General features: G+C 48.1%; 1 protein-coding gene across 1 annotated transcript in view; it reads right to left on the bottom strand.

Annotated features, from left to right (window-relative positions):
* LOC143300313 (zinc finger homeobox protein 3-like) overlaps positions 1 to 10,681 on the bottom strand; it is a 92,577-nt gene extending 81,896 nt beyond the window's left edge. The window contains exons 1-2 of the mRNA XM_076613911.1: positions 10,531 to 10,681; positions 7,010 to 10,167 (exon numbers count right to left, since the gene is read on the bottom strand). Coding sequence (XP_076470026.1) covers positions 7,010 to 10,167; positions 10,531 to 10,613 — 3,241 coding nt within the window. The 5' untranslated portion in view covers positions 10,614 to 10,681. The remainder of the gene's footprint in view (positions 1 to 7,009; positions 10,168 to 10,530) is intronic.
* Positions 10,682 to 25,384: the final 14,703 nt, after the last annotated feature.

The following is a 25,384-nucleotide window of genomic DNA, read 5'->3' as shown; positions in this document are numbered from 1 at the left end:
GAGAGGGAGAGAGAGACAGGGAGAGAGAGACAGTGACAGAGACAGAGAGAGAATGTGTGTGTGTGTGAGAGAGAGAGAGAGAGGGAGGGAGAGAGAGAGAGACAGTGAGAGAGAGAGAGAGGGAGGGAGAGAGAGAGAGAGAGAGAGAGAGAGACAGACAGAGAGAGACAGAGAGAGAATGTGTGTGTGAGAGAGAGAGAGAGAGGGAGGGAGAGAGAGAGAGTGAGAGAGAGACATAATGTGTGTGTGAGAGAGAGAGACAGACAGACAGAGAGAGAGGCGAATGTGAGATATATATATATATATATATATAGAGAGAGAGAGAGAGAGAGAGAGAGAGAGAGAGAGAGAGAGAGAGTGTGCATTCAAACACTCCGCCTATTCCTGTAATTTTGTCACTGACCCACACACCCACCCTTTTCGGAACCGACCTCGATCAACTGTTTCATAACGGCCGTGAAAAATTCTCGCCTGCAAACTGTCTGTCTGTCTGTCTATGTGTCTCCTTAATCCTTACATCAGTTTAGCTTGCTTTATATGTCAAGCTTATTTTAGGGGTAGGGGGAAAATGGCAGTTTGTTGTTTTGTGCTGTTGTTTTGTGAGCGCTCTACTCTAGTCTTTTTCCCTCCCTTCTGTTCTTACTGTTCGGAATGATTATTTTTGACGTGACCTGTGTTTTGTTTTGAATAATGATGAATTATATTCATTTATAGACGGTTATCATTGGAAGGTAATAATAATAAATTACTTACTCAGTTCTATGGCATACAAAAGACATACCATCATACAAGGGATCTCTCTCTCTCTCTCTCTCTCTCTCTCTCACACACACACACACATACTGTTGTGTCTTAATTTCAGTGTTGTAATTTTTGTTCTAAGTACAAAATAATGAAGCTTGTCTAATTCCAGTTTTGATTATAAAAATATGTTGTTGTCCCTCTTCATAATTATGGGACAGCGGCCTCAAATGAATAAAGCATCTGAACCTGAAACTCTCTCTTCCTCTCTCTTGAATGAATGAAATATCTTTATCTGAATCTGTCTCTGTCTCTCCTTCTGTCTCTCTCACACCCACCCACCACCCATCACACACAACACACACACACAAGCACATACGCACACACACATACCCACCACACACAACACAAACACATACACACACACACACACACACAACACACACACACACCAAACCCACCACACAAACCCAAACCACCGACGTAACGCTGGTGGCAGCCACGCGATAAGAACCACACAAGAGTGATGAACGAGCAGCCGACACGGTTCACAGAACCTGCAAGTCTGGCACCACAACATTCCACAAGGGGTCAGTCAGCTGATCCGCTTGGCAGCAACTAACCAACCGACTGTGACAATCAGCAGCTGAGAGGCCGGGCATTCGGGAAGCGCCGGGCAGAGCGCCTATGGGCTTTCCCTAACCCTATCTGTCTCCAACATCTCCGTGACTGGTCCCCTTGATTGAGAAATGACGGGGACTTCCAACAATGTTGCACAGAAAAGTTGTGATCACAAACAACTTGAGAAGTGTTAGACTTTAGAAAAGAAAGAAAGAAAAAGGAAACTGAATGAAACAAAACTGACTACAAAACAAACATTGGAACAAAACAAAAAACAAAACAAAAACAAAAACCTAGAGGTAGGTGTGTGTGTGTGTGTGTGTGTGTGTGTGTGTGTGTGTGTGTGTGTTCCAAAGTTTTATTACGATTGCTTCTTGCTGGTTGCTCAACTTCTGAAATTTTTTATTACACACACACACACACACACACACACACACACACTATTGAAACTTGTGTTCCAGAAAAAAAAGGCTCATGTTTTAATCTTCTTTAAAAAAACCCACACACACACACACACACACAAAACACAAAAAAAACCCACACAATTTCATTATTACCAGCAGCAGCAGCAGCAGCGCTAAAAAATGGGTGCGAATTTTTGTTTATGGTTGTGATAACAATGGTGCTATCTCATCTTAGCATTATCATCATCACCGTCATCATTATCATCCGCATACTCCTCCTGCTCATTTTTGTTATCATTATTATTATTACTATTATTAGTAGTAGTAGTAGTAGTATCATCATCATCATCAGTAGCAGTAGCAGTAGTAGTAGTAGTAATAGTGTTGCTGTTGTCTTTGTTACTTTCATTGTTGTTGAACAAATGACTTATCAGTTACATTATGCAGGAACAGAAGTTTCATGGTAAGAGCTTAAAAACAAAAAGAAAAATTATATATAAACAAACAAACAAACAAAAATTACCGAAAATTCCATTTTCCATTTCCTGCCAGACTCTTGGCGTTTCTAACGCCCTACCCTTTCCCTCGCTGTTTGTTGTACACTGCTTTGCAATCCATGAAGGCATCATGCATGCTTTTAAGGTTTCCCTCAAATGACTGCTATAAGAAATACACACACACACACATACACATACACGAACACACACACACACGAATGCAAACACACACACACACACACATACACGAACACACACACAAGTGCTCGCGCGCAACCCCCGCACATGGAAACAATTCGACGTTTCTAATATTTCCTCGTCATCTTACAGGGGCGGGTGGGGGGGGGGGGATCAGGGGTGTTTGAGGGGGTCACTGTGGTTAGGCATACGTGTCCTCAGTTGGTGGGGGGTGGGGGTGGGGAGAGACAGACAGATCGACAGACAGACAAACAGAGATGGAGAGAGTGTGTGAATGAGAGAGAGAGAGAGCAGACAGACAGAGACAGGCAGAGAGAGACAGACAGACAGACAGAGAGAGACAGACAGACAGACAGAGACAGACAGACAGAGAGAGCACGGGGTGGCGGTGGGAGGGGAGAGGGTTGGTGGGTTAAGTGCGTATGTTTTCGTTAATCAGTTTAACGCCTTTTCTTAACTACTGACTGAGGTATAATCATAAATAACATCTGTCCATGTGTGTGTGTGTGTGTGTGTGTGTGTGTGTGTGTGTGGGTGCGAGAGAGAGAGAGAGAGAGAGAGAGAGAGAGAGAGAGAATGTGTGTGTGTGTGTGTGTGTGAGAGAGAGAGAGAGAGAGAATGTGTGTGTGTGTGTGTGTGTGTGTGTGTCTGTGTGTGTGTGTGAGTGAGTGTGTGAGTGTGTGTGTGAGGGGAGAGGCGGGGGGGAGGGGGGGAGAGAAAGAGAGAGGGAGAGAGGGAGAGGGTGATCATTTCTTCAACTCTGTGTGTGTGTGTGTGTGTGTGTGTGTGTGTGTGTGTGACAGAGATGGGGCATGGTCTGACAAGGGGGACTGATGGGGGGGGGGGGGGGTTGGGGGAGGAGGGGCAATCGAGGTTAGTATAACAGATCAACCGATCTGGGGCAGCGGGGGAGTGGGGAGGGGGAGGGGGGGAGCGAGGGGAGGGGGGGGGGGTCACTAGGATGAGACGATAAAGTTTTCACGCTGAACATTCAGTCAACATCCGTGTGCATCCACGCCTGCATCCACTGTGGCGACACACATCGACGGGAAACGGATAGAGGCGAGTTCTGATGACATCTCTGCGAGAAAAACAACACCAACAACAACAAAAACCCAACAGAGATGTGAATCCAACGTGACACTGGCAGTCAGCGCAAACAACTCCTCTAAACCAACAAAACAACTGACAAACACGTTATCCGTCGCCGGAGAAATTAAGAAGGCCAAGTGTCGTGAATCGCAATCATCATTATTCTAGCGTGTGACATTACGTCTGGAAAAACAAAAACAAAAAAACAAAACAAAACAAAACAAAACAAAATTGTGCTGACTGCTGGCGTTTGCAAAGATCTTTTGTTCGACCAAGGCTGAGACATACAACGCAAGTTACAAACTACAAGGAAACTTAAGAGATCGAAGTCTTTTTGCTTTTACTATCTTATTTTTATTTTATCTGCTTCTTTTTTCTTTTCTTTTTTCTCCATTTTGAGCGTTAACATTATTGCATGATGCTGATATTTAAGCTGCTCGGGTGAACTTGACATGCATGTATTCGAGTGTGTGAACTATTCTTAATATGCATACCTGTAATCCACACACACACACACACACACACACACACAGACACTCACTGACACAGTGAGGTAGTTAATATATATTTTTGAAATAAAACAAAATAAAAATAAAAGTAAATTATGTTGAAGAATAAAATAGTATATATGCAAGTAAGGAACATCTAATAATATCTGCACACACACACACACACACACATATATATATATATATATATATATACATATATAGATAGATAGATGGATAGATCTGTGTGTGTTATTTGTGTGTGCGTGTGGGTATACATACATACATATATATATATATATATATAATTTATATATATATATGTATAATTATATCATCATATATATATATATATATATATATATATATATATATATATATATATATATATATATATATAATTATGTGCCAACATTTAACCATTATTTTTATTTCTTTATAATCATATTGACAGAAAATCAAAATTCTTAATATTGTACTTATTATTAAGTCATTAGCGAAACGAACGTAGTCTACGTTTCACAGCGGCACAGCTGCAGCCTATATGAGAGACAGAGAGCGAAACACACACACACACACACACACACACACACGTTCACTCAGTTATGTGTTAATTTCCCTTTTCCCGACCAGCGGGAGAGAGACAGAGAGAGACGATCCCCGATCGAGGGGGAGGAGTCAGCTTAACTCCCCTTCCCGTGGGTGGGAAATAAAACGCTTCCTTTTCTACATGACGTCATTGCTAATGCACGCGTGCACGCATACACACACACACATACACACACACACACACACACACAGAGGTCACACACCACGGGCGCGCGAGTACACACACAAACACACACACACACGCACGCACGCACACGCAAAAACTACACACTCGCGCAAGCACACACGCACGCGCGACAAATGTGTTCGTGTGTATATCGTGTACATATATCCATATACCTCCATTGACCACTGAGCTCGGAGACGTGTGTGCAAGCCTTACTTGTGCGGTGTGTGGATCAGCTGTTACGAAAGGGGAGGTAAGAGCGGGCTACATGTCAGGCTGGGAAAAAAAGGACCGGCAATAGAGGGAAAGAAACACAAGAGAAGGTAAGTTGTGTGGGTAGGGAGACAGTGACACACCACTTGGCTGAAACAGCCGCCATCACTGTCTTCTGCCGCTCACTTACCTTTTCTTCTTCTTCTGCGTTCACTCGTATGCACACGAGTGGGCTTTTACGTGTATAACCGTTTTTACCCCGCCATGTAGGCAGCCATACTCCGTTTTCGGGGGTGTGCATGCTGGGTATGTTCTTGTTTCCATAACCCACCGAACGCTGACATGGATTACAGGATCTTTAACGTGCGTATTTGATCTTCTGCTTGCATATACACACGAAGGGGGTTCAGGCACTAGCAGGTCTGCACATATGTTGACCTCGGAGATCGTAAAAATCTCCACCCTTTACCCACCAGGCGCCGTCACCGTGATTCGAACCCGGGACCCTCAGATTGACAGTCCAACGCTTTAACCACTCGGCTATTGCGCCCGTCAGCTCACTTACCCATACCGGTTCTTATAATAAACAAAATAGACAAATAAATAAATAAATAAATAAATAAATAAGGTGAGATACGACGAGCAAATGAAAAAATGACTGCAGAGTCTATAAAACCACCAAAAGGTGAAAGTTTATAAAAACTGTGGCTAATAAAATAAGACTCACTTTTGATAAGAGGTGTTGTTGTCTTCAAGAAATGGGGTTGCGGATTTGGAGAAGAAGAAAACCCCCCCAAAAAACCCTCGATCTCACATCTCGAGAACATATGAACAGCTTGGTATTCGGACATTATACGATTCACACACCGATTTTACTTACTATGAAGACTGTGACATTGGACGACTGCAGTTTAAAAAAAAAAAAAAAAAACAACAACAAAAAAAAAACAACTCCGGAGGAATGTGTGCAGCTATGAACAATTTGACCTAAGGTGCTTTTGCCAATATATACTTCGTTAAAACTCAGCTCTGACATCGACAGTTGAAAGAAACAAGGTATGAACATGAAGGCTTTGAGTTGTGAACATTGAGGTCTGATTTTCCACGGAAAGAGTATGGAGACGGGGCCAAGACATACGACAAGAGCAAATGATAGCATGGCTTTAATTATTAGATAGATAGACAGTCAGACAGATAGACATATAAATAAATAGATAAAACAGCTGGCTGAATCGACACCCTCCCCCCGCCGCCCCCTCCCCCTCTCCCCGAACAACGCAACCTTCACCGAACCACCACCCAAGCGCTAAACAACTTGACCTAAAGAAAAAAAAAAAGGCGCCGGTAAACCAACAGGTCTTCAAGGTAAACATTTACAAATCCACGAACACCCAACAGAGCAGAAAAAGGAAGAGCAGGCTCGGAACGAGAAGGCCTGGAACCCTGACCACAGGTCAGTGAACACTTGATCAAAAATCCCACAGCCCCCTTAACCCAACAGGTCGTTACCCTAAACTGAACGGACATCCCTCCCACAAGAAGACAGACGAGCAACCCCTGCCCCCCGGCCCCCACCCCAAGAAGAAAGAAAAATGATAAAATTGAAGTGCAACGTTGTGAGCACAGTATAAACTTTAAGCTTGTTGATGCTCTTTTGTCATTCATTGCAATGTAATCATGTGTATTGTTGAATAATTAAAGATTATTTAAACCAAGAAAGAAAAGCACCTTCCCTCCCACCCACCCCAAATCCCTCTTATACTCCCATCCCTCCCCAACAAGACAGACCAGCACCGGACTCCTCCAAGACGACGCTCTCGCCCACCTCAACCCCATAGGTCTTCAAACTGAACTGTACAGACCCCAGGCCCCCAATCCAAAAAAGACACTCTGTGCCTACGCCACCAACAAGACAAGAGCACCCCCCACACCCCCTCTGTACCTACCCCCCCAACAGGACAAGACGACAGCAGCACTCACCAGACTCCTCAAAGACGACGCTGTCGCCCTCCTTGAGCGGCAGGGCCAGGAAGAAGTCTCGCGGGTCCAGGGTCCTCTGCTTGGCCTCGGCCTGCTGCGCGTGCATGTGGCCCAGAGTCAGCGTGTGGCGGATCATGGCCTGCTTGGAGCGCGTGTTGCACGCGCACAGCACGCAGCGGTAGTAGAAGCGCGGCAGGGGCTTGGGGCCCGACGAGGAGGACGAAGAGGAGGAGGAGGATGCTGAGGATGAGTTGACCTGGGCCTGAAGCCGAACTACAGCCATCTGCAGCTGGCGGAAAAGGTGGGCGTTGCTCTCGTGCGAGAGCTGCGAGGCGTGCACCTGAAGCTTGTGCACGCTGCTGGTGTGGAAGCCGCAGGCGTTGCATCGCACCTGGTGCTGGTTGACCGACAGGTTGGCCAGGCGCCACTCGTTGTCCGGCCCGCCCTCGCGCACGTGGTTGGTCAGCTGCAGGCGCTGCAGATGCTTGTCCGTCTTGCAGTGCAGCTGGAAGTTGGCCTTGAGCGTGGTCTTGTAACTGCACATCAGGCAGCTGTAGGTGCCGCTGTCGAAGGCGACGTTGTCCGACTCGTGCTGCTTGGTGCGGTCCTGTATCAGGTGGTGGTGCAGCGACTCCAGGGAGTCCGTGGCGTGCAGCCCGCACACCGTGCACTGGTACAGGCTGCTCACGTCAGCCGAGTCCGTGGACACATCCTCACCCCCGCCACCACCTCCAAGGGCCCCGTTCTCCCGCCCGCCCCCCATGCCGAAGGTCAGGTCGAAGAACGGCGGCGGGGGAGGCCCGGGCATCATGAGGGACTGGTCGAAGGGGAAGAGGCCCGGGGGCAGGGACCCGGGGGGCAGGCTGTACATGGGGTCCAGCATCAGCTGGTTGAGGTGCAGACTGTGGTGCATGTCCCGCTTCATGTTCTCCTGCATGATCATCACGTTCTGCGTGTGCTTCTCGCTCGTGTTGTGGATGCGCATGTTGCGCGCCACCAGCGTCTCGTAGCTGCACAGGTCGCAGCGCAGCGGCTGCTTGGGCTTCATCTTCTTCAGCGGGTCCTCGCTTGCCGCCGCCGCCGCCGCCGCTGCCATGGCGACCGCCGCCTTGGACGCTGCCTGCGCCTGCTGCTGCCCGTTGGTGGGGGCCGTGGTGCTGAGCGTCGGAGGCATCTCGGCGCCACCGTTGGTGAACTCTTGCATGTTGTTGATGTGCTTGTCCGACTGCATGTGGATGGTGAGGTTGCCCTTGGTGGTGGTGGAGTAGTTGCACACGGGGCAGTGGTAGGGCTTGTAGCCGCACGAGTAGGTCTCGCCTCGCGCCAGGCGCGGGTGCGGCTGGTTGGTGACGCAGTACACGCACTGGGCGTCGTTGTCCGGGTGCTTCTCCTTCATGTGGATCTCCAGCGTCTCCTGGTACTTGTAGTGCCAGTTGCAGCGCGGGCACTTGAGCGTCTTGCTGGAGTTGCGCGAGTGCATCATGGTCATGTGGGTGCCCAGGGAAGGGGAGGAGCCCAGGACCAGGTCGCACTTGGCGCAGTCCGTGCCCTGCACGCGCCCCAGCGGGTGCTCGTCGCACGCGCCCCCGGACAGCAGGGGCATGGAGAGCGGGGTGCTGAAGATGGACATGGGCGTGGACACGGGCGACACGTAATCCTGGGGCAGGTCCTGGGCGGAAGTGTAGGTGGTCGGAGGCTCCAGCTTCATGACCGAGCTGTTCCGGTCCGCGGGGAACACAGAGGGGGAGGACTGCGGCACTCGGACCGCCTGCTGTAGCTCCTCTCTGCTGGTCATCACGTGCGTCTTCGCTGCAGGGGGCTGCGGGGCTTCGCTCTGCTCGCCGGGCTTGTCATCCTTTTGGGGGGATCCGATTCTGTTGTCCGGGCCCTCTCTGATCTCCTGCACGGTGAGATCACGTGCTCCTGACTGGAAGGAGTCTGAAGTCAGGGCTGTGGAAAAGCCGTCCTCCACTGCGTGTTCCTGGCTCCCTGAGGTTGGGGAGTGGGTGACATCTTTGGACATTCTGGGGCTGGTGTACATGTATTTCACTTTGGTCGGGGCACTCACAGCCTTGAGCTTCGGGGGGAAGCTGAAGGAAGCGAGGCTGGAAGCGGGAGCTGAGCACGCGGCCTGAGAGGAGGAGGAGGAGGAGGAAGAAGACGACGGCACGGGGTCCAGGAACGACATGAGCGGCTTCTTGTCCTTGCCCACGCCCTGGATGATGGCCGAAGCCTTTGGCCTGGCCAGAATGCTCCTCTCCTCCTCGTTCAGCTCCAGCACGTGCTCGACACGCGCGTGGCTGATGAAAGACGCGGGCAGCCCGAAGGACAGTTTGCACATGAAACACATGAGGATGGGTTTGGCAGGGAGGAGGTGATTGTGCGCGCCATTGTGTTCTTCATCGCTTCCTGGAACCTCACCGCCGCCGCCGCTGCCCTGAGGGTTGCGCACGTTGAAGACCCTGAAGCAGTGCATGGCGGGAGTCCTGTCGGGCGGGGACTGGCAACTGTCGGGGCTGACACTGTTGAACGCCTTGTGCCACGCGGAGAACGACCTGGCCACGAAGACGGCGCTGGCGATCTGCGGGAAGGGCGGGGCGGAAGAAGCGGTGCCGGCCCCCGTCCTGTCCACGATGGCGCCCTCCGCTCTGGCCAGGTCCAGCAGGTTGGGGTCCTCACTGTCGCCGCCGTCTTCTATCACGTAAGCCGACCCGTCAGGGTTGTACACAATCTGCCCGGTGAAGCTGCGGATGTCGCTGAAGACCTTGTGGTCCGAGCCGGGCTCGGAGCCGGTCTCCATCGCTTCCCCCCTGACCCCACAACCTTCCCCGGACTCGCAGTCCACCCCGGGTGGTGCACCCGCATTGCGGGGGGCGGGTGAGGGGGGTGTGCGGGAGTAAGGGGTGCAGGCGTGACTCACATAGTCCTCCATGGTGGGGAAGTCTGCACCACAGGTCGTGCAGTCCACACCTACCGTCTCCTTCTTCACCTTGTTCGGGGAGTGGTCTGCCGACACCACTCTCAAACACTCCGGTTCTTCGTCCTTCTGGGCTAAACAGGTTGTGGATTTCATGGATGCAGGGGACGAGGGCACTCTGGGAGAGCTCTGGTTGTTGTCTTGGGACTGGCTGCATCGGACGTCTTTTCCCACATCATTTCTGTCAACACAACACGAGAAAAACTGTGTAGAGAAACATAAAACAAGGGCAGGTGGAAATGGAACAGTGGCAGTACAGAAACAACAACAACAACAAAAACAACAACAAAAAAACCGACTGTAACACACACACACACACTCAGGTAAACCCCCACCTGTCCTGCATGTTCCCATTGAAACTGAGACTAAACCACACACACACACACCCAAACCCAACACCTACATAATCAACACCCCCCCCCCCCCCACGTCAACCCCCATACACCCGCTACACACCCTCATACCCCCACACCCACACACATTGCTACACTGCCTCCCCCCCCCACATACCCCCACACCCCTACCCTACACTGCCCCACCCCACCTGTCCAGCTGCTCATGCAGATCCCCGTTGTAGCTGAGGGCAAAGAGGGCGCTCCCGTTGCCGCCGCTGTCCTCAACTCCCATGCTCCCGACGCCGCCGCTACTGACACAACTGCTGCTGCTGCTGCTGCTGCTGCTGCCACTCTTCCTAGCACTGCTGCATCGCAAGGCCGCCTCCCCATCACCGTCCTCCGAGGGCACTGGGGCTGGGGGCTTGCCGCACGACTGTTGCTGTTGCTGTTGTTGGTGTTGGTGTTGGTGCTGCTGGTGAGGGTGGTGGGACGACAGGTGGTGGGGGTGCAGGGAGGGCGGGAGGCGAGGCAGCATGTGAGGGCTGGGGCTGGAGCTGAGTGACGAGAGGTTCATGGCAGGCTGGGGGTGGGGGTGGGGGTGGTGGGGAGGGTGAGGGTGAGGGGGTGGTGGTGGTGGTGGTGGTGGTGCCGGTGTTCCTCTTCTTCTTCTTCTTCTGGGGGGCTGTCATCACCATGTCAAGGCGACATTCTGCTGAAACACACATGCAGGTTAAATTATTATTGTTGTTATTCTATAATAATAATAATATAAAATAATAATAATATTATTATTAATATAAATATAATAATCATCATCATCATCATCATCATCTTTTTCCTGTTATTGTTCTCGATGTTGTCGGTCGTCATGGCACGGAGTAGTGGTGGTGGAAGTCGCGCGTGCATGCGAAAATGGGGGTACGCTTGACTGAAGAAAAAACAAAACAAAAAAAAACAAACAAAAAAACAACAACGCCAAACAAACAAAAACAAAAACAAAACCACACAAAAAACCCACGTATATTCTTTCAGGAAAACCAGTCACGTGATACTTTAGCAGCGAAGACAACAACACAAAAGTGAAATAAATAAAATCTGACACCAATGTACAAAAAGAAAAGCAGGTCATCCATCTCCGATGTTCATAACACAGCATGTGATTTTACACATTCTACAGGTTTAAAACGCCCAGACAAGTCTCCCTGTTTTTCAAATCGGCTTCTTTTTAACGTCCACAATCAACAAGCGTCTTCGTGACTATGAAAAGCAATATAACAACAACAGCTGCACTGATATATACTGACGACGAGAATAAATTAAAAAGCGTTGCAAAAGACTTAACTGCTAACACTCTGGCTAACTTATCAACTGACACACTGGAAATGGGTAAGATGAAAACTGGAGGAATACTGAAGGTATGACAGAAGGCTGAGAAGAAGACGAAGAAAGATGAGGAGGAGTAAGGGGAGAAGACGATGAAGAAGAAGAAGAAGGAAGAGGAGGAGGAGACGAAGAAGAAGAAGGAGGAGGAGGAGGAGGAAACGAAGGAGGAGGAGAAGAAGCAGAAGAAGAAGGAGGAGGAGGAAACGAAGGAGGAGGAGAAGAAGAATTAGAAGGAGGAGGAGGAGAAGAAGAAGAAGGAGGAGGAGGAGGAAACGAAGGAGGAGGAGAAGAAGAAGTAGAAGGAGGAGGAGGAGGAGAAGAAGAAGGAGGAGGAGGAGGAGGGGGAGAAGAAGAAGAATTAGAAGGAGGAGGAGAAGGAGAAAGAGGAGGAGACGAAGAAGAAGGAGGAGGAGAAGAGCCGGGAGGAGGAGGGGGAGAAGAAGAAGAATTAGAAGGAGGAGGAGAGAAGAAGAAGGAGGAGGAGGAGGGGGAGAAGAAGAAGAATTAGAAGGAGGAGGAGGAGAAGGAGAAAGAGGAGGAGACGAAGAAGAAGGAGGAGGAGAAGAGCCGGGAGGAGGAAGAGAAGAAAAAGAAGACAAAGAAGAAGAAGATATCAACGATGACGATAAATTATGTAGACCCTCAACCGTTCTGGAAAAAAAAAAACAAACAAACAAACAAAAAAAAACCCAGTAGAACTACGGCCCCTAAAATTCACCCATGTGCAGCTGCCATGAGAACACCACCGCAGGGAGAGAGTCTGGAGTCTATTTATACAAAGTGTCAACTTTAACCGCCTGCATCCGGAAAACACACCCATCCATTTACATCGCGAGGTGTAAATAGTTTTCAGGTGAACCAGATCCCGTGTACAAGAGATGGAGTACGAAGGTGAAGGGAGAAATAAATAAAATAAAAGATAAAATAAGCAAAACGAGCAAGGAACGGGAAATCGGAAGAACACGGAACACGGCAAATCGAGTTAAAACAAAAAAAACAACAACAAAAAAACCCGTCAGACTGATTAATCAGCCACACGCTATACCGACCGTCAAGTTTTCTGTCCGTCACAACTCTGATTTGAACATCCAATTTGTAGAATTCGTTTTCAGACCCCACCAGCTCTTGACTACATGTAGCGAAACGAAAAGATGGTAGCCAATTCCATTCCGGAAAATATGGCAATATAAAGCCCGGACCATCAGACCGATTAATGAGCAGACTAGCGTACGCTGACGAAGAAGGCTTTCTGTCTCACAACTTCGATTTAGCTTCCAGTCTGTAGCCTATAGAAACTTGTTTTCAGATCACCACTGGGACGTCTCACAGCTACGACAAGATGCAGTCTAATCCGCTGTTCCCTGCAAGAAAATATGGCAAAAGAAAACGTGGACCAGCAGACCGATTAATCAGTACACTTTGCAGACACAGAAGTTTCCTGCACTTGACAAGTTTTGATCTAAACTTCCCGTCTGGAGTGAAATGTAGATCAGAACCCCGAGAAGACGGTAACTGGGGCAGGGACCAGAGATGGCCCACTTAGCTACAGTTTCATCGCCACAACCATCACTTTCATTTGTTTTCCACTGCCACTGAATAGTTCGACCCCTTTGCCAATGCAGGCAACAAATTAAGTATATAGGTTGGACAAATGTCAGCTATTTGTTTGACAGACCTCAGAAAGTGCACAAGACTTATCAATCTGACATTCTACTAGATCTGTACTCATGAAGGAATGCCAGCAAATCACATTTCACCCGTAAATTCATCATCAGCTTCAATCCACTGACGAAACTATACGTCATTAAAACACGATGTTTTATCAGTTAACAGGGATTAAAGAGCTCTTTGCCGACTTCCTCATTCCAAAACGCTAAATAGCTGTACTAATCCGCGAGACTCGTAGTTTCGGTCAAATTCTGTTTTCGTGAAAAAAAAGAAAGAAAAAAGAAAAAAAAAAAAAAAGGAAAATAACCTGCAAGCTGACATAGCTATTTGCAGTGATGGTGTACCAACACGCAATGAACTGCCAAATAATCACCACAGCCCTCCTTCCCTTTTTTTTTTTTTTATTTTTTTTAAACTAGTTACAGACGCAACACTACACAACAGTAAACAAGAGGTGACGTTCGCACACATACATTCAGAGCACCGATGACAAAACACTCAGTACTCTTCCCCCGACAAGTTACCATCACCTTACCCCAACCAACAACCTACATAACGATCTTCCCTTCTTCACAAACAACGAGGATCAGCCTCAAATTTCATCACTGCCACGGCAGGGGAAGGGGTGAGGGGGTAGGGGTAGGGGTGGGGGGCAGTGGGTGGAAAAGCGGGGAGGTTTTTCGAGGTGACTGTGCTCCCCCCCATTCCTTGCTATAAGAGGTATTGTCTGAAATAATTAGGCACTGCACAACACGTAATTTAACACGAGCTGAGCCGGCGCAGAACAACCGCCAAGTAAACAGAGGTAACCTCCCCCCCCCCCCCGCCCCCAACCCTAAACCCCCACCACACCCCTCCATCCACCCCCATACTTCCACACATCCCCCTTTTTTCCACAACCTTACAAACCCGAACCATATAATACCCTCCTCAAACAAACACTCGCGCTCTTAAAAAACAACAACACAAAAACAAAAAAAAACAAAAAACGAGTAGGGGTCGGGGGGATGGGAGAGAAGAAGGGAGGAGGAGGAAGGAAGGAGGGGGTGGAGGGGGGGGGGAGGGGCAGAGCTAGGCCTGACTGGTGGAAGAAGCAACAGCCAATAAAACAAGAAGGCAGGCGGGAATATTAAAGGACGAAAAGTAATATTGCCGATAAAAATAGCGCGGCCTGCCACCTAAATCACGGGGCAGACTATTAGTCTCTGCATCGCTCCTTTCTGGTGAGTTGATAATTTTAATTTTTATGGACGTCTGCTTTCTGCCTTCCCCTGCTCAGCCAGATAACACCCAACGGCTCACCGAACCCCGCAACAGGCGTAGGAAATTATACAAACCAGAATCAGGATTCTTTGTTTTTTGTTTTGTTTAAGAGGAAAAAAAAAGAAAAGAAAAAAAAAAGCTCATTTCCTCTCAACGAGCACAACTATATGGGGCATCTCGGACGTCATTTCGGGAGCAGACAAGCTAATATCGTAAATATACGCAATCTGTTCTGGTATGAATAAATAAATGAACGAATGAACGAACGAATGAATAAATGAATACATAAACAACAACAACAACAACAGCAGCACCAAAAAAAAACACACAAAAAAAACACACCTAAATTAAAACATGTTCACAACCTTGACAAAATGTAAGCCTGTAACTGGAGCTCGACAATAAATAAATGGATAAACGAATGAATAAATATGAATAAAGAAATAAATCAAACGAAAAGAGGAGGCGACCTTTCGAACACTGGGCATGTATCCAAATACATGACATAACGGAGACCCATTCTCACCCACCCTCCACCCAGAAAAGATAAAAATAAAAAAAATAAAAAACAAATAAATAAAATTCACACACACACACACACACACGCGCGCGCGCGCAAAATAAAAATGAATGACTTTCCATGCACACTCGGGAATGAAGATCTGATGAGGATGCTGATCGAAAAACACGGCATGTATCCATGTATCCACTGGATCACCCGTGCCAAGATTCAATCTTTTTATTTATTTATTTTTTCCCATGTATCAATTTATTTATGGATGTACTTATTTATCCATGTATTCACTATTCCCCAGATGATCCCAGGACACACTGAGATTTAAGTTTCGCTGACTGCAGGAAACACGGTGGTGAGTTCGTCCACAAAGACATTAAAGGATTGGGAGGGTGGTGATGGGGAGGGTGAATCTCCTACCCCCCCGCCCCACCCTCAACATCCCCAAGTCCTCCGCACATCACAAATTGACCCCCTCCAATCCAAGAACCTGTCTTCAGACCTTGAGAACTGTGTGCTAGTCCTTCGGACCAAACAGTAAGTAAATCTAAGATCCGTGTTCAGCATGGCATGTGGAGTCTCAAAGGAATGAAAGACTACAACGTCCCCCCCCCCCCCCCCCCCAGTGTGTGTGTGTGTGTGTGTGCATTTTTAGTATTTAATCAAAGAGTCTTAGCACGACTGGAGTCGTCCGAATATGTCATGCGACTCGATAGAAAAGGAAAAGATCTAACCTATATTCCCATTTTACCCCAGGCAAAGAATTATATTTTTTCCCACACTTTTGTTGTAACTGAAAGGTTGTGGAATTAATACAGAACATAAATATACACAAATATTCTTACAATATCATACATATGTTAATAATGTTACGTATTCCCGACCGTCTGCTTAACGGGGCAATCATTGTGAGATTAAAATTGTATGCCAGGTTTCTGTGCGACTTGGAAGCAAGGTTTTCTAAAGATCACAGCGAAGCGGAGAGCTTCGTGAAATGTGATTTTATTTCTCAAACGGAGAGTGCAGAATAATCACACACCTTTGGTGACGAACACGACTGCGCTTGACGTCATAACGACTAGACGCGGAAGTCTGGACAAAAAAAGGGTGAGAGAGAGAGAGAGAGAGAGGGGGAGGGGGGCTTCTCTCTGTCTGTCTCTCTTCCTTTTTCTTGTTCTTTCACGTCCATTTCAGCCTCACCCACCCCATCCCACTTGCTTGTGTGTGTGTGTGTGTGTGTGTGTATGTGTGTGCGTGCGTGCATGCGTGTGTGTGTGTGTGAGTGTGTGAGTGCGTGCGTGTGTGTGTATGTGTGTGTGCGTGCGGATGTGTGTGTGTGTATGTGTGTGCGTGCGGATGTGTGTGCGAAAGACGAAAAGCAGGAAGAAGGTATGAATGGAGGAAGGAAAAAAGAAAGAGAGAGAGGGAAGGAAAGAGTAGGGGAAGCAGAGGAGAGAGAGAAAGAGAGAGAGAGAGAGGTGTGGGGGGGGGGGGGGGGGAGGAAGGGGGCAGTCCAAATTCTTTCACAGAGAAGCGCAAAACGATTTCATCGTCCAGTTCAAATTACAGAAGCAGCAGCAGCAGCAGCAATGGAAACAATAGCAGAAGAAAAAAAAAATCATGGTGAAGAAAGGGAACAATGAGAAGAGTTTCAACAACAACAACAACAACAACAAAGACAACTATAACAACAACGACAACAATAACAAAGACGACAACGACGAGAAAAGAACAGACGTGATGATTCTATCTATTAGGAAGACGAGACAGGAAGGAAAAAAAAAAAAGGAGTGGAGGGTTGGGGGGGGGGGGGGTATGGGGGGCGGGGGGCTCAGAATCGAATCGATCCGCACCTTACAGTGGGCAGACGATTACTTTCCGATTAATCCCCCCCCCCAGCCCCCCCCCCCCCCCCCACCCCTGTCCTGGCCACCCGGCAAAAGACCACACACTTCAGCCAAAACACCTGGAGGATAAAGGGGAGGGGACCGGCCTGTTTATGTTTTTTAAAGCCGTTTTAAATACTTTACACCCCCATCCAACTTCTCACGAATTCAAACCCGCTAACCGTTCAATGGAACAGGCCCCCATTAACAGAGGGGGGTGGGGGGGGGGGTGGAGTGGAGTGAATGGGGGGAATGAGAAAGACGGGGAATGGAAGGGGGGCGGGGGGGGGGGAGGAAGGGGGCGTTAGAGACTGAGAGAGAAAAAGAAAGAGAGGGAGAGAGAGAGAAAAAAAAGGAAGTGAGAGACAGAGAGACAGAGACTGATGTACATAAAGAAAGAGATAGACAGACAGAGACAGAGACGAGTGAAGCAGAGAAAGACTGGGAGACAGACACAGCGATTGAGACAGGAGAGGGAGAGACATTTTGCGAACACAGAGAGAGAGAGAGAGAGAGAGAGAGAGAGAGAGAGAGAGAGAGAGAGAGAGAGAGAACAAACTAGTAACATGTGTCATAGTTGGGAGCCTACATACTCATTAGAACTCCTCAAATTCAATCCCACGTGAGTCGGAAAAACAACAAGAAAGGGGAAAAAAAAAAAAAAAAAAACGTTTAAGATTGGCACCTACGCCTTTTTAGAACTCAAATACAGCCTATGCCTAACGATTGCAAATGATGAGGAAGAAAGAGAGAGAGAGAGAGAGAGAGAGAGAGAGAGAGAGAGAAAGCGCTCGTGTGTGTGAATGCGTGCCTGCGTCGTGCGCGCGCGCGCGCGCGTGTGAAACACACACACACACACAAAACAAAACAAAACAAAACAACAACACAACACAATAATCAAAAAATTAACAGCAGACAAACCAACAAAATTCCAAAATTCCAGTAAGGCGCCTGTGTTCCTCCCCCCCCCCCCCCGACACCCCCTTTCCCCTCCTCCCCCCACGTCTGGAAGGAAGGATTGTGGGGCGAATGGGACCGTGTTGTAGAGAGAGGGACGTGATGGTGTAACCCGAGCTCTCCCCCTTCCTACTTATTGCTTTAATTTGATTTTCCCTTCATTCCACCTATCTGGCCCATCTTCGCGGGGTGCCGTTGTTGCGTCTCTCCACACACACGCACGCACGCACACACGTGCACACACACACACACACACACACACACACCAGCCCCCCTGTGCCATTAACAGACAGCACCATAGATTATCATTCTGCAAGAAATATGAATGAGGAAAAAGAAGAAGAAAAGAAAAAAGGACGATGAAGTAAGGGAAAAAAGAGAGAGAGAGAGAAAAAAAAAGAGAAGGAGTGGGTGAAAGACAAGCAAGAGGAGAAGCAGAAGGAGGAGGAGGAGGAGGAGGAGAAGGAGCAAAAGTTGTAGTACTTCCATTTGACGTCAGACTTTTCATATGCGGGAAGATAATATAAATAAGCAAGATACAGGCCAATGACTAAACGAGGAGTAGGACGAAGAAGGAAGATGAGAAGGAAAAGGACGAAGAGGAGAAGAAAATACTGGAGGAGAAGGAAGAGACAGAGAGAGAGAGAGAGAGAGAGAGAGAGAGAGAGAGGAGAGAAAAATGCAGTAGCAGTACTTCCATTTGACGTCAGACTTTCCACATTCGTGAAGATAATATCAACAAACAAGATACCAAAAACCAAACGAGGAGTAAGGTTTTGGAGAAGAAGGGGAAAAAAAAAAGGTTAGGAAAGAGAAGGATGAGGAGGAGAAGAAGAAGAGTGTAGGGAAAAAGAGAGGAGTAAGAGAAGCAACAGAAGATATTAATAAAAACCAGACACAAACCCAGAGGACGAGGATGAGAAACGTGGCGGAGACACAGCTGACGATGATATTAATGGCGACGATGAATAAGATGAGGAGGAGGACGGGGGAAGCAGGCACAAGAAGAAGCAGCAGCAGCCGGAGAGAGGAAGAGAAGGAGAAACAGCAGATGAAGATATTAACAGCGCGAATAAATAACACCAAGAGAAGAACAAGAACAAGAAGAACAAGAACAAGAACAACAAGACCAAGAAGTAGTCAGCCGAAGAAGAAGAAGAATCAAAAGAAGAAGACTTGAGACCAAAAAAAAAAAAAAAAAAAAAAAGGAAGCCATCTAGACTGAAACTCTTCCTCAACAACACCCCGCCCTCCCACCACTACCTTTTCCTCCCACGCCATGCAACAACAGAAACCGCACACACACACACACACACACACACACACACACACACAGTCGCGCGCACGTTCACCCCGACATGTTTGCCAGTGAGTCGTTGGCACGGCACAACACAACAGTGCCGTGATTTTCAAAGCCCTGTTGACAGATAATCTGTTCGCAATGTTGACAACAACTGCAGCCGGGAGAGAGAGAGAGAGAGAGAGAGAGAGAGAGAGAAAAAGAATGATTTATTGGGCCAGCACCCCCCACCCCCCACGCCCCCGGCTTCAAAGAGCAACCCACAATCAAAGTATGTGCACAAATTAGTCTCAAGTCAGAGGGGAAAAAGGCGCAAACACGGCGAAAGCGAGAAAAAGTTTTAAACGATAAGAAAAAGAAAGAAAGAAAGAAAGAATAAGAGCACGAAGATAGAAATGGAAAAAAAAAGAAAGTAAAGAAAGGACAAGCAGACCAACAGAAGGAGGTAAGAGAGAGAGAAAGAGAAAGGGAGAGAGACAGAGAGAGGGAGAGAGAGAAAGAGAGAGAGAGAGAGAGAGAGAGAGAAAGGGAGAGAGACAGAGAGAGGGAGAGAGAGAAAGAGAGAGAGACAGAGAAAGGGGGGGTGGAGGGGTGGAGGGGAGGAGGGAGGTGGACAGTCGTCGGGATGGAATAAGCTGAAACTAATTGTGCATTGTCTGCGTAGGAGAACTCTCACAAAAGAACTAAGTAGTTTTCCGATAATGTTACCCCACCCGCCCGATTCTCTGGAGGGGCCAAGCGCGCTGGAATATGTTTGCGCAAGAAGATTCATTCCCTTGGAAAACGGAAAAAAGATGATAGTGGAACGGACGTTAAATACCAATAAGAGAAAGAAAAATGGAAATGAGCGGAGCCCGGAATGATGAACCCCGATAAGATTGCACGGCCAGCCCGGCCATATTTCTTTTCTCCCCTGCAATGCAAAACCTTCCTGTCTATATGCATAATCTAAACAATTTTTACGGCGCAGGAGATTACTGCAACAGGGGAAGGGAGGGTGGGACTGGCAGTCGGTGAAAGAGGGGGAGAGAGAGAGAGAGATTATTGGAGAGTGTGTGTAGCAGAGAGAGAGAGAGAGAGAGAGAGAGAGAGAGAGAGAGAGAGAGGTAGATATATAGAGACAAACAGAGAGAGAGAGCGGAGAGAGACGGAGGGAGAGACAGAGAGAGAGAGAGAGAGAGAGAGAGAGAGAGAGATGCAGACAGACACACAGACTGAGAGAAAAAGAGAGACAGAGATTCGTGGAGAGAGTGTGAGTAGTGGAGAAAGACTATAGTGGAGAGAGAGACAGAGAGAGAGAGAGACGAGAGGGGGGGTGGGTAGATAGGTAAAGAGAGATAAAAAGAGAGGGAGAAAGAGACAACAGACAGACATAAAGACAGAGAGGGACACACACACACACACACACACACACACACACACACACACACACACAGAGATAAATATGTATAAAAAGAGAAAAAGAGAGTGGGAGAGAGACAACAGACAGACAGAAAGGGAGACAGAGAGAGAGAGAGAGAGAGAGAGAGAGAGAGAGCAACTCCAGCGCGCGGCTGATGGAGAGAGGAAGTTGGGGAAAGGAGGGCGGAAAAGGAAGGGGGGTGGGAAGAGATGGTGGAGGACAGGATGAAAAATCTGTGGGAGGTAACCTCGGGTTGGAAGGAGAGAAAAAAAAAAGGGGGGGGGGGGTGGAGGGAGGAGGGCGAGGGGAGGGGGGGGGGGAGGGGTGGTGGCAAGGAAAAGGAGGCCGAGGCAGGAGCTTTAACGAATGAACGATCTGGAATCAACTGCCATATTTCCCTCCTCAGGCTGGCAGGGGCATTTCCATAATGGTAAGTGGTTTTGCAGCCAGTTGAAAATAAAGCCGACACACAGGCAGAGAGAGACCCAGAGTCATTAACAGCCTCATAATACGGCTACCCACACCCATCCATCATCGCGCCACACTCGGAAAGGACCACCTACAAAAATACCAGGAAGCCGGGCTGATAGGCCTTTTTCTCTCTCTCCCTCTCCCCCTGCCCCCCCCCCCCCCCTCTCTCTCTCCCTCTCTTTCGCACACATTTTTCTTCTTTCTTTCTTTTTTTTTCTCTCTCTTCGCCCCTTTCTTCCTCCCTGTTGCCTTCAAGCCCTCACAGAGCGCCTTTTCAAGACCCCGGCAAGCTGAAGGTGGCCGGGGACAGAGAGTGTAATGGTGCTGTAAGCAGGGTGGAGGACCTGTGGCCTCTGACGATGACTCAATACCCGTTCCCGGGGCGTCAGGTCATGGTAAGGTGCCGTGTGTGTGTGTGTGTGTGTGTGTGTGTGTGTGTGTGTGTGTGTGTGTGTGTGTGTACACGTTTATGCAACAGGGCGAGAAGCATTAGTGGGTAAAAGGGTTAGAAGTTGTCATTTTATTTCCCTGGTCGTAAACCGCCGCTGAACTGTTCAGATCGAAAACACACGAGTCAAGCTAAATAAGTATGGAATTCTTTTTTTTTTTTCTCTCTCTCTCTCTCTCTTTTTTTTCAAGCCAGAAATCAAATGCAAAAGAACTTAAAACTAAACAACAAACTAAATGAATATAATACACGTCGTTAAGACAATCATTTACAGAACGTCCAATGCTCCATCTCCTTTCCAGAACCCCCAAAAGATGTAAACTTTTCCACCTGGCGTTTTCAATCCCACCCTCAATGATGACAAAATAATGATCATGATGATGATCCTGATCATCGTAACGATGAAGAAGACGATGACGTGAAGTGATGAGGACGATGACGACCTACTGTCCTGACCAACTTTTTGCTTGTCTTGCCCCCCTCCGCCGCCGCCCACCCTCTGCTCTGCACTGACGGTCTTCCGCAGACCTTACGCCGTCTTATCTTAACACTGCAGCTGTTACACATTCTCAAGACGTTTCCTCAGCTCCAGACTAGTAAGCTGCTTTGGGAGGGGTTTTTTTATGATTTTTATTTTCCTTTTTTTTTTTTTTTCAGTATAAATAAATTATCATTTTGCTTGTAGTTTTGCGGAGTTCATCTCGAAGACGTCTCGCTTGTATTAACAGCACGCACGCGCAAGCACGCGAGTGATCACGACCTGTCTTTCTATCTCTCTCTCTCTCGTGTGTGTGTGTGTGTGTGTGTGTGTGTGTGTGTGTGTGTGTGTGTGTGTGTGTTGCGTGTGAATGTGCGTGCCCTCATATGCGTGTGTGTGTGTGTGTGTGTGTGTGTGTGAACGTGCGTGCCGTCATATGCGAGTGTGCGTGGGAGTGTGTGTGTGTGTGTGTGTCATCACGCACGTACGGCATACAGCAATTCGGCCACTGACTCGTTCAATAACGGGTTACATGGGGAAAAAATCGACACTGCGTCGCAACAGTTCCGGTAATTAACAGCGAGAGAGAGGCAGACAGAGACAGAGACAGAGATATGGGGTGGGGGCGGGTGGGAGGGGCGGAAGAGGGGGATAGAGAGAGAGGGCTGGACAGAGGGACAGACAGAGACACAAGGAAACAGAACGAGAGAGAAAGAGGGACAGAGAGAGGGATAGAACAGAGACGGAGAGAGAGAGAGAGAGGGGGCGGGGGAGAGGGATAGAGAGAGAGGAGAGGGGGGGGGGACAGAGGGACAGACAGAGACACAAGGAAACAGAACGAGAGAGAAAGAGGGACAGAGAGACGGAGAGAAAGACAGGGGGGAGAGAATGATAGAGGTGGGGGTAGCGGGCGGGGGCCGGTGGTGGGGGGGGGGGGGGGCAGACAGGGACATAGTATTACAGAAAGAGAGAGAGGAATGGAGAGAGAGAGAGACACACACACACACACACACACACATAGAGAGAGACACAGAGAGAAGTACTGGACAAGGATGAAGGAGGAACCTTTATATAAGCCTGTTGGAGGAAGATACTATTGCAGAAAGAGGGAGGGAGGGAGAGAGAGAGAGAGAGAGAGAGAGAGAGAGAGAGAGAGAGAGATGTTGGACAATGAGGAAGGAACGTTTATATAAGTCCATAGGAGGAAGTATTGCGGAAAGAAAGAGAGAGAGAAATGGACACACACACACACACACACACACACACACACACACACACACACACACACAGAAGTATTGGACAAGGATGAAAGAACCTTTATATAAGTCCGATGGAGGAAGAGAATATTGCAGAAAGAGGAGGGAGGGAGAGAGACAGAGACAGAGATAGACAAAGAGACACAGAGAGAGAGACAGAGAGAGTGGCGGGAGAGGGGAGGGGGGGGGGGGGGAGGGACAAGGAAGCCGGCAGCAATCACAGACACGGCAGACGATAATTGGGGTGTGGCCGGGCCCCAAGTGATGATGACTGAACGATGGAGTGAAGCGGTACCGGAGCCGGAGCCGGAGCCCGCCAGCTAGCTAGCCACCAACCAACCAAGTCAAAACGCTCATTGATCGTTGCCAACCACCACCACCATTGTCTCCACAAAGCATCCCTTGCCGCGACAACCGACTCCACTTGTCAATACTAACCTAGGTTAGTCAGCTTGCCGCTGTTGTTATTGTTACCTGCATAGGAAATGCCAATGGCTCGCTGGCAGAGAAAGAAGAAGAAAAAAGGTGATGACGAATCATCGTTATCACCTGCGGTGAACACTTTCTTATCTGTGGACGGTCTAAATCCAACTTTTTGTTTTTTGTTTTTTTGTATGACAAAACCTGCAAACTAGTGCAAACTGATTAACTAGTGGGAGGGTAAACACTGTCTGGATGATAGTATCCAATGCATATATAAAATAAAATTTCTTGTACGGATCGTTAATTTCAATCTCTAAGATCTGGTAATAAATATAAAAACACACGCATACACATACGCTTCTTGTACGGATCGTTAATTTCAATCTCTAAGATCTGGTAATAAATATAAAAACACACGCATACACATACGCCCGCACACACACAGCACATATAAAAGACATATACAGAGAAGGATACAGATACATAGATATTCTGATGATAACTGGTTTAATGATAATAATCCCATTCCATCTAGGTCGCATAAATGCATTCTTCATGTCTATACAAATGGATTTCTGATTCTGTATAATGATAACACTGGGAGAATGCGACAGTGTGCATCTAAAACTCCGTCACAGAGTATCGAAAATCATTTATTTATTTATTTGTTTGTTTGTTGTTCTTCTTTTTTTTCCATACAAAAAGAGCATGATCGATAATTATCACTATTCAAAACCGCAACAGCTTCGCACACATACCGGCTGTGAAGAATAGACAGGGGGAAAGGGTGGGAGGGGAAGGGGGGGGGGGGGGGTGGAGGGGGGGAGTGAGTGCAAAAGAGGAGATGGACAAATTCTGGCCCAAACATTGTTATCTTCGGGATCAAAATCACGTACACGCGCGAGGATTACGCATAATGCATACATTTACCTCAAATGGTCGCCAGCTATTCTGATATAACTACCTCGCTTCCCCCCCCCCCCCCCTCCCCTTGTAGTCAGAAAGCGACTGGCCAATCTTGATCAAAAGTACACACGCACGCACGCACACACAGAGAGAAGATTCAATAAATAAATGCATCAGTGACTTCTGTCAGTACCAACAGACTTTATCAAGCAGTCAGGATAGGGAGGATATGGGTTGGGATCGTTAATACCACTACCAGACGACTTTTAATGATTGCATGAGTGTCTGCTTTCCTTGACGTCATAAAACTAGTCTGTTCGCTTTCCAACTCGGAGACGTCAGTCTTAACGTCGGTCAATGTGTAAATCATAATCTCCACAGGAGGTGGCAGTGGTGGATGGGTGTGGGAGGCTGTGGAGGTGGGAATGACGACCAGTTAGGTGGGAGGGGGTTGGAGGAGAAGGGAGGGGTCGGGGGTGGGGGTGGGAGCGGCTGTACAAAGCACGTTATCAGCTTGATCATACTCTGGCTTCCTGATGCCTATTTTTTTTTCTGCAGATGCCAGACGAAGTCTGTTTAGCTTGGTAGCAGTAACGACTAAAAACGCATACTGGTGAAATACCCCCTCGCCCCCCTCTCTCTCTCTCTCTCCCTCTCTCTCTCAAACACACACACACCCTCTCCCCCTCACACACACACACACACTCC

Source organism: Babylonia areolata, chromosome 26 (genome assembly GCF_041734735.1).
Source record: "Babylonia areolata isolate BAREFJ2019XMU chromosome 26, ASM4173473v1, whole genome shotgun sequence".
Taxonomy (NCBI): Eukaryota; Metazoa; Mollusca; class Gastropoda; order Neogastropoda; family Buccinidae; genus Babylonia; species Babylonia areolata.
This window is presented reverse-complemented; position numbering and strand designations above follow the sequence as displayed.